The sequence below is a fragment of the Dromiciops gliroides genome, chromosome 2 (genome assembly GCF_019393635.1).
Source record: "Dromiciops gliroides isolate mDroGli1 chromosome 2, mDroGli1.pri, whole genome shotgun sequence".
NCBI classification, from domain to species: domain Eukaryota; kingdom Metazoa; phylum Chordata; class Mammalia; order Microbiotheria; family Microbiotheriidae; genus Dromiciops; species Dromiciops gliroides.
In genome coordinates this window covers 76,220,466-76,230,201 of record NC_057862.1, presented here as the reverse complement: position 1 = coordinate 76,230,201, position 9,736 = coordinate 76,220,466, and the positions used below count along the sequence as shown (strand labels likewise).

At 50.6% G+C, this 9,736-nt stretch overlaps 1 protein-coding gene across 1 annotated transcript; it reads right to left on the bottom strand.

Moving 5' to 3' along the window:
• Window positions 1-533: 533 nt before the first annotated feature.
• SFRP5 (secreted frizzled related protein 5) lies at window positions 534-8,809 on the bottom strand. The gene is made up of 3 exons (XM_043986050.1): window positions 8,154-8,809; window positions 5,686-5,763; window positions 534-3,303 (listed from the first exon to the last, which is right to left on the bottom strand). The coding sequence occupies exons 1-3, from the start codon at window positions 8,686-8,688 to the stop codon at window positions 2,957-2,959; spliced, it is 960 nt and encodes a 319-aa protein (XP_043841985.1). The 5' UTR covers window positions 8,689-8,809; the 3' UTR covers window positions 534-2,956.
• Window positions 8,810-9,736: the final 927 nt, after the last annotated feature.

The following is a 9,736-nucleotide window of genomic DNA, read 5'->3' as shown; positions in this document are numbered from 1 at the left end:
TTTGAGCAAGGTTTGGGGAGCATTCTCTTCTCGATACAGCTGTGAGTTAGGTAGTACACACATTATCACCCCCATTTTACAGATGGGAACATTGGGGCACAGAAAAGTGAACTGGGATTCATGAATTGCTCTTCTACAAAACAGGGATAATAACAGCTCTCTCACAGGAGTTGTGAGGACCAAGCAAAATAACTGTAAAGCACTTTGTAAACCTTAACATGTTCTATAAAGGCTAGCTTTTTGTATTATAAAAGGCAGCCAAGTGCCAGGCTTAGCGTCAAGAAGACTCATCTTCCTGAGTTAAATCTGGCCTCAGACATTACTAGCTGTGTGACCCTGGGCAAGTCACTTAACCCTGTTTGTCTCAGTTTCTTCATAAATGATGTAATGATTCATAATGTAAAATGAGCTGGAGAAGGAAATGGCAAAACCCCTCCAGTATCTCTGCCAAAAAAACCCCCAAATGGGGTCATGAGGAACCCAACACAACTGAAATGACTGAACAACAACAACAAGAATAAGGATAACGATGACAAGGACAAGAACTTTTATTATGATGACACTGCTAGGAAGTACCAGAGGGTGGATTCAAACCCAGGCCTCTTGACTCCAAGATTCTCCACCCTTTCCAGTGTACTGTGTTGCTTTTGAGTAAGAGGCATCTTCTGATCAGGAGGATTTGATGAGTGTCCCCAGTCACTGGGTAACTGAACCTCCTCCCTCCTTGACTCCATTACACAGTCACCTCTGACACCAAGTTATCTTCCCAAGGAGTTGTCCAATGAGAGCAGTGACATCTGCACTGGCCTTTGAGATCTAAGGACTTCACAGAAGTACCCAACAGCTTAAGAAGAGCTCTGCGTCTGGAGCCGGGGGATGCATCTAGGGACTCGGATCTGCTGCTAAATTAACTGTGTGGCCCCCCCTTTCCTGATCTCCTCCATCTTAAGGTGCTCAGCCTCTCCCATTACTTTGTAATTATCTGTTATGTATTGGGTATATTTAGCTGAATGGGGAGAGAGAGAGAGAGCTGGCCCTGGAGCCAGGAAGATCCGGGTTCAAGTGCTGCATCATCTGACTGACACAAAGTGATCTGACTGTGTGACCCTGGGCAGGACAACTCCAGGTGAGAGGTTTTGGGCACCTGGGCTGCATGAGGCCCATGACACTGCCGAGTGCTGCCCCAACCAGATTCAAATGTAACTGGGGAAAATGTAACTAAATACAGTAATATGCATATAACATTATATTTAAGAACTCAATCCAGCCTGCAGGGATCCTCAAGGACTACCGAGTGGCCTCCGTTTCTACTTGAGTGGGTCTAGGCAGTTCTTTAGGACTCTACACTGCAGAGAAGGTGCCAACCAGCCTAGTTTAGTAAGTTGGTCACCATGAGCTCCTGCACCTATAAATAACAGGTCTAGGCTTTATCCCTAGGTTTTGTACATCCTTATCTGTGGCTTGGAGGGTAGGAACTGTTTCATTTCTGTCTTTATATACCCATTATGTGTACCTGGCCCATAGTAGGTGTTTAACAGTAATAATGATGATGATTGCTAGTGTTTATACAGCGCTTTAAGGTTTGCACTTTGCATGAGTTTACTTGTTTTACCCTCATGACAATCCTTGGAGTTGGGTGCTATCATTATTAATTATTATTTCCCCCATTTTACAGATGTGGAAACTGAGGCAGGGGTGAAGTGGCTTGCCCAGGTCCACACAGCTAGAGGCTGGATTTGAACTCAGACCATCCCAACTCCACCTAGTACCACTGAGCTTGTTTTCTCATCTATCATGTGGGGATCACATGATTTTCAGCGCCTACCTCAGAGGGCTTTTGTGAGGAAGGCATTTAGTCAACCTTAAAGGCTCATGGAAATGCCAATTAGATTATTGTTCTTAGACAGTTAAGGGTAAAGCATATATATTTCTCAATTCCTCGTTGGACCTGAAGTAAGGCTTCTTTCCTTCTAACTGTCCCTCCCACCCTGGTCTCTCTAAGAATGTCAAGTAAAGTAACTCTTTGGTCCAATTCCATTGGTTGGTTTCTCTGGTTTAATTAGAAACTTACAAAAAAAATGACAAATTCTCTAGCCCTTATGACCTCAGCACCAGCAATAATTTACTTAAACATGATTAGGGGTGGTGGTGGTGGGAAGGAAATGTTAAGGGTGGTGAATGCATCCCCCGGAGAGATTCTGTAGGGGGCAGTAATTGCATAGAGATGGGGACTGGTCTTCCAGTGGTAGGAAGGCCTATGTGGAAGGGTGGGGAAATGGAGGAAGACTGCAATGATAGAAGGGGAAGTCGGGCAGCTTGGGGATTGGATGATAACTCCACAATGCATTTACTTGGTATTTCTAACTTCTTTCCCTTCCTGGAGGAATGAAGTGAGGAGAGAAACAGAGAGAAATCTGATCGGCTCATCCTGTTTCAGAATGAGACCTCCCAGTCCTTGCTTCCATCACTGAGGGTGAGAGAGGCTACCCTACCCCACCGAGAGGAAGTGACCTCCTCGGTTTTCTCACAGACCTGCCTCCTCCTCATTCCCTCCCATCACCCGCTTGCTGAGACCCAGAGGTCTCTCTCAAAATGAGAAGACAGTGTTAGCAGGCTAGACACTGACTCCTTTGGTACCAATCATGGGCGCTATGGTATGTCTCGGCCAATGAGGGTGACCCTGTGACTCCACACCTTCCCTTTAATGCCAGGACATCACCTACTGGCCTGTGGCAACAATATCTTGCCCAGTTGGGTTTCAATTTGCTTGTCATTTCCTCCCATGTGGGAAACTCTCCTTCCCACTCAATGGCTCCATCAGGCATGGAGACTCAGAGCAGGTGGGAAGACCAGGGTGGGGGGTGGTGGTAGAGGCAGCTAGTCCACAAGGCTGGGAGAAGAAGGCACCAGTTGAGACCAGGGAGGGTTGAGTGGGGGAGAAGGAAGGGACCACCCCTCAGTGTTGCTCTGCGGCCCCATAGAAGATGGGGTAGTAGAGGGAGCAAGGGTAGGAGAACATGAACTTGACCGCAAACTTCATTTCCTTGTTCTTTTTCTCCCAGCGGTAGACAGCTGTGAGCAGAAGTTGCCCTTCCACCTTTCGCCCCATGATAAGGAAGTTCCCAGTCAGGCTGTCCAGCTGGGGGCAGGGACAGTTGGCCCCATTCTTCATGTAGAGCACCAACTTCTTGGTGTCTTTGCGTTTTAAGGGTCCGGTCTTGAGTATCTTCTTCTTCTTTTGGGCCCCAATGAGCTTCCGGTCGCCATTTTCACTTTTGATTTCCTTGATCCGCATTTTGACCACTGCGAGAGGGATGGAAGGGAAGAGGTGAGGAGGACTGAGGGGAGGGAGGAAATCTACATTCTGGAAGTGTCTGACGTCCCTTTCAATTATGTATTGGAAAGGGCATCCGAAAGAGCACCTGGGTCCTAGCTCTGTAAGCAGTGTGACTTTGGACAAATCACCCAGCCTCTCTGAATTTGTTTCCTCTTCTGTAAAATGAAAGTATCATATCAGCAGGGTAGTCATGAGGATCAAATGAGATCGTAGCTGTGAAAGTGATCTGTAGCTTGTAAAATACCATACAAGGGGTCATTATTAACAAAGGGAACTTTTGGAAAATCATGGATAGGAAATATTCAGGATGACAAGTATGCATGCGTTGCTACCTGCACTGGTGGAGGGAGTAACTTGCATTGATGAAATAATGAATCCGTACAAGTATTAATGATGATGGTGGCGGTGGTGATGATGATGGCTAGTATTTACATAGTATATATATATATATATATATATATATATATATATATATATATATATATATATATTAGTGAGGCAATTGGGGTTAAGTGACTTGCCCAAGGTCACACAGCTAGTAAATGTTAAGTGTCTGATGCCAGATTTGAACTCAGGTACTCCTGACTCCAGGGCTGGTGCTCTAACCACTGTGGCACCTAGCTGCCCCTTACATAGTATTTTTAAGCTTGCAAAGTGCTTTACAAATATTATCTCATATGCTCCTCACAACAACCCTGGGAGATAGGTGCTATTCTTGTTTCCATTTTGCAGATGAGAAAGCTGAGGCAGAGAGGTTAATGACACTTTCACAGGTAGTCAGAGTCTGAGGGAGAATTTGAACTTGGATCTTCCTTGCTCCAAGTCCAATGCTCTGTCCACTGTGCCACCTAGTGGCCATCCTATTGAAGATTCCCATCACTGCCCTGGTTTTGACTCCCGCCCCAACTCCGACAAAGACTGCTCCTGGGGAAGGTGTGGTGAATTATTTTGTGGCTAACCTATGTAAACTGAGGGTCTCCAGAGTACTATTGAGCAGCAAAATCCTGGATGTTTTAGCTGAGGCATACACAGCAGTATGCAGTCTCAGCTTTTGGGAAACCTGGCGCAAAGAAACTCTAAAGAGATATAAAGCTCTTGGGGGTCGGGGGCCAGGGGCCAGGGGTGCATAAACAGAGAGCATAAAAGTGCCGGGAGTTGGATCTGCTGGGTTCAAATAACTGACTTGTTCTATTATATGACCCTAGCCAAGTCACTTTCCTGATCTAAGCCTCGGTTTGTCCATATGAGCCCTTTCTTCTGTAGATAGCTAGTGGGCAGCCTCTGGGTTGGGTCAGGCTATTAGAAGCAACATGGTGCATGGATGGATGCTAGACTTGCAGCCAGGAAGATCAGAGTTCAAGCCCATCCTCAGAAACTAACTCACGGTATAACCCCAGGCAATTCAGTGAGCTGTTTAACTCTGGGCAAAGCATAGCTCAGGTACCCCCTCTGACAAGAGGAGCTTTCTGATCTCAGTTCTTAACCTTCTCTTCTTCCCCCCACAACCTTACCTTGTAATTGCCTCAGTTTATCTAGCTGTAAAGTGGGCATGGTAATAATACCTAACTCATAAGGTTAATTGTAGGGAACAAATGAGACCATATGAAAAGCACTTTTCAAACGTTAAGTTGTAATATAAATGCTGACTATTATTATTATTATTATGTGGGGCAATGAGGGTTAAGTGGCTTGCCAAAAGTCACACAGCTAGTAAGTGTCAAGTGTCTGAGGTCGGATTTGAACTCAGGTCCTCCTGAATCCTAGGCTGGTGCTTTATCCACTACACCACCTAACTGCCCCTGCAATTGTTACTTTTGTGTGTGTGTGTGTGTGTGTGTGTGTGTGTGTGAGGCAGTTGGGGTTAAGTGACTTGCCCAGGGTCACACAGCTAGTATTAAGTATCTGAGGTCGGATTTGAACTCAGGTCCTCCTGACTCCAGGGCCGGTGCTCTATCCACTGCACCACCTAGCTGCCCTAGCAATTATTACTTTTGAGAGGCTATGTAGTTCAGTAGAAAGTGTCAGAAGAGACCTGGATTTGAATCCTATTTCTGACATTTAGAAGCTATGTCAAGTCACCTCTATGAGCAGCACTTAGCTTCTGCATCTGTAAAGTGGAAATAGGATGCCCATAGTTTCTACTTCCTTGGCTTTGTGAAGATCAAGTGAAGTAAATGTCAGATCTCTTTAAAAGCAGGCTTTCTGCCCACCTTTGTATGTAGGTACTGTAGGTCTCCCAGATAGATGCGTATATACCTTCTATGTGAATCTCTGCTCTAGGCTTGGACCTTGCTAGAAGCTGGATGGGGGCTGAATTTGAGGGGAGGCTCCCAGGCAACAGTACTCACCAAAGTCACTGGAGCACATCTGTTCCATGAGACCATCTGCACTGTGCTCCATTTCGCACTGGGCACAGATCTTGGACACTGCAGAGAGAAGAGAGAGCTGATGTTGTGAGATTCTCCCATTCCTTAGCTATGGTCGACCCCATCCACTCTGATAGCTGAATCTATAGGACCACAGGGGAGCTGACACCTGCATACAGCCAGAAGAGACCCACTCCCCCTTAAAGCTAGTTCCTTTCCCCTGGGAACATCTCCAATTTATCCTGTCTATGCCTTGTTTGTGCATAGTTGTCTTACTCTCTTAGTTACCTCTCTCTTATTAGACTGTGAGCTCCTTGAAAGCAAGGGACATTTTTGTCTGTCTTTGTACCCCTAGTGCTTAGTACAGTGTCTGGCACATAGTAGGCACTTAATAAATGCTTACCGACTTAATTTGACTTTGGATCCCTCCAGCCAAGGGAGAAAGTGAGGAAGAGATAAGTGAACAAAGCACTGTCAACTCCACTATCCCCTTCTAGCTGCTGGCACAGTCTGGGTTTTCTCTCCCCCCTCCCTCCATTTTAGAGTGAGTATTATTCCTTCTGCTTCCCTTCACTGTTGTTGGCTCCCCTCCCCCATCCCATGGGGTTAGGGGCTAGTCTGTAGGTCACAGAATCACACATTAAACCTGGAAGGTACAAGCAAGGTGAGTTCAAATCCAGCCTCAGACCCTTAACACTTACTAGCTGTGTGACCCTGGGCAAGTCACTTAACCCCAATTGCCACACACACACACACACACACACACACACACACACACACACACACACACACAAAACCCAACAAAAAACCTGGAAGGGACTTTACAGGTCATTTAGTCCAACCCTGTCTTTTTACAGTTGAGGGAGTAGAGGCCCAGGGGGAAAGGTTATGTAACTTGTCTACAGTCACACAGGTAGTAAGCATCAGAGACTAGATTTCAATCCAGGTTTACTGAGTCTGGTGCCAAGTGAGCCAAGTGCAGAGTCATGGAAGGCCAATGCGAGCCGATGGCATTTTTCCCAGGCTCTAGTCTTCTAGTTGCACAGTTTCAGGGTCTGCAACCTGATTCCCCCTCCCCCCAACACTGTGGGACAGGGGTTACAGAATTGTCTGGGTCCTGCCTAGCTCTGCTCAGTAAAAATGTTACACCTGGTCAGAGGGAATTATGGAGCAGTTAAGGGAACATTGTTGGAAAACATATGGTCAGGCATCAGAATGAGCTTCCAGGGAGGAGGAGGAAGGTTAGGGAAGAGTCTGAAGGAGACAGGTTCTTTCAATACCCCCCCCCACCACCACTCTTTGGGGAAAAAGTCCAACCAGCAGAAAGCCCGTTCCAGAGTGTTCCTGCCCATCTTCGAATTGTCTACCTGACTGGTTTGGGGGCATACCAACTTTAGCCAAGAGAGGCGCAAGGATAGGACTTCACTATTGACAGGTAGTGAAGGGATAGGGGAGGGAGCTTCTCTGGGTCAGGGTTGGATTCCAGGTAGATCTTACCTCCCCCCCCCCCCCCCCCCGGTCTAATGAAAGAGAGCGAAGGGGACTCAGAGAAGGGAAGGCTAAACTGAGGGATTTGTTTGTATTTTGGTCTCCAAGGAAAGAAGAGGAGGGAGCTTGGGTATTAGGCTGGGAAAATGCCTCACTGTAGTCGTTTCTGGCTTTCTCTCTTTTGCTCTTTCTCTCCACTGATTCCAAAGACCTCTTCCTTTACCTTCCTTGTCCCAACTCCGAGGGCTACGACCTCAGGGCAGGTTAAGGCTTGACCTTTAATAAAAGCCCTCCGGATGCTCAACTTCAAGGTCTCACTTTTCTCTGAGCTCTGGTAAAGGAATGAGGAGGAAGGCGAGGGAAGCGAATGGATTTTGTGGATTAGCATACAGTCAGGGTCAATCTTGGGGAGGATTTAGAGTCTACCTGTGGTGGGTGGCAGAGTACTGGTTTGGGGTCACTTGGAGCTCATTAAATCCCAGGGGATTGTGGGGAGGGCTGGGGAGCATTGCCCAGAGAAGAGAGCTAAGACAGTGGAGTGTCAGACTAAGGCACTAGTTCCCTTGCTGGCCAGGTGATTTCACTTCTCATTGCCTCCGTTTCCCCCCTTATTTCTGTGCCTCGCCGACATCGGGCCTGGGCTTGGGAGTGGACCGCGAGACGACGGGGACAAAAAGCCACGAATTCAGGCGCATTCGGTTGTTGCTCCAAAGACAAGAAGAGAAGATGGAGAGAAGTTGGAGCCTGCGGCCAAATGGGACAGGGGGAAAGCTGGAGCCAAAGAGGTTCAGCGCAGGAGGAAGAGAAGCTTTGGGGTGGTCGGGAGCACCGGGGGTTCCCAGCGCGGGGAGACCAGAGAGCGCACGCATTTGGGAAGCCTCAGCGCCCCTGCGTTCCGCTCACGGTCCCGCGAGCGCAGACTGGGAGGCCCGGACAGGCAGGGGGTGGGGGGCGCTCGCTACCTGGCGGCGCGGTGGCCTGCACGTGGCCGAACTGCACGGTGATGCACAGGTCGTTGTCCAGCGGGAACTTGTGGCAGTGCAGCATCTCGGGCCAGGGGAAGCCGTAGGAGCCCATGAGCGGCGAGCAGCCGTCGCGCACCGCCTCGCAGAGCGAGCGGCACGGGTAGATGGGCCGGTCCAGGCAGACGGGGGCGAAGAGCGAGCACAGGAAGACCTGCGTGTCCGAGTGGCAGCGCTTGGCCAGCAGCGGCACCCAGCTGCTCGCCTGCTGCTTCACCTCGGCCAGGCTCTCGTGCTCCAGCAGGTTGGGCAGCCTCATGCGTTTGTAGCCCACCGTGTGGCACAGCGCCAGGTCGGCTGGGATGTCCAGGCACTGCGGGGGCTTGGAGTAGAAGCGGCCCCCGCCGGCGCCCCCGCCGGGCAGGGGCTCCGCCTGCCAGCCGTAGTAGTCGTACTCCTCGGCTCGGGCGGCCGGAGCCACCAGTAGCCCCAGCCCCAGCAGCAGCAGCTGCAGCGCCGCCCGCGCGCCCCGCATCTCTTTCTCTCGGCGGCCTCTCGGGCCAGGGCTCGGGCCGCTGCCCCCGCTCCCCGGCGTCCGAGCCGTCGCCCCGGCGGGTCCCGGTCCCCTGGTGCTGGCGGTCGGCTTGGCCCCGGGCGCGGGGACTTCACGGCGCGCGGCGCGCAGCACGGGAGCGCAGTGTGTGTCTGCGGCAGGTTGGGCTCCCGGGCGGGCCGATTGAGTAACCCAGGCGCCACCCACCTCGGAGCGCTGGCTACGGCCCCGCCGATCAGCCGCAGCCAATCTCCTGCGGCCCATGGCCCCGGGGCAGCAGGGAGGCAGGTCTGACCCCCCCTCACCCGCTCCATCCTCCTCACCCCCCTCCCCACCACACCCGGGCGCGCCCTGTCGGGAGCCCCTGCTCTCCCTCCTTCCCCCTTCTGGGCCTCTGGCCCCTCGCCTTCTGCCTCTTGCTCCTTCTCCTGCCCCGGGTCCAGTGCGTCTCCCTGAGAGCCTTCCCCGCCCCCCCCCCCTCGCCCCAACATCCACCCCTCCTTATCTTGCTCCTCTCCTGTTCCTTCTCTCGCTCACTTAGCTCTCTTATCTCTATCCCCTCTGGCCCTCTCCTCCCGCTCTGGTTTCTCTTCTCTCACACCTCTGCCCCCCTCCTTTTTTCTCCCCATTCTTGCATTGGATGGCTGACCCTCCTCGTCCCAGTCAGACTGGTCTTCATTAGGAGCCTTGCTACTGAGTTGTCCTTGCCTGTGTTGGGTCTTGGTTTTCATGACTTAACCCGGGATCCTTAGATTAGCCGTCCTTGGGCCCTGACATGGGGTTGATTAAGTTGGGCCTCGGTCCTGTTGTGGCCCAGAGATATTGGGGCTCTCTCTGCCAGAGGGAAAGCTTGCTTCTGGATAGATGTCCCGGGCCCTTCAAGGTCCCGTTCTTGTCTTATCTCCTATGCTGAGGCTTCACTTTTGGAAAGTTCCATTTACTTCCCTGATCCTTCAAGTTCTCTGCTCGTCAGGAGCAATCTTGGCTCCCTTCTTGCCGTCTCCACTCCCCTTTGTTCTGGGAATCCCAG

Coding starts and splice junctions, on each gene's coding strand:
- SFRP5 (XM_043986050.1), bottom strand. CDS start 8,688: ATGCGGGGCGCGCGGGCGGCGCTGCAGCTGCTGCTGCTGGGGCTGGGG. Junction 5,764..8,153: donor GCAGGCCACCGCGCCGCCAG/GTAGCGAGCGCC, acceptor TTCTCTCTGCAG/TGTCCAAGATCTGTGCCCAG. Junction 3,304..5,685: donor GATGTGCTCCAGTGACTTTG/GTGAGTACTGTT, acceptor TCCCTCTCGCAG/TGGTCAAAATGCGGATCAAG.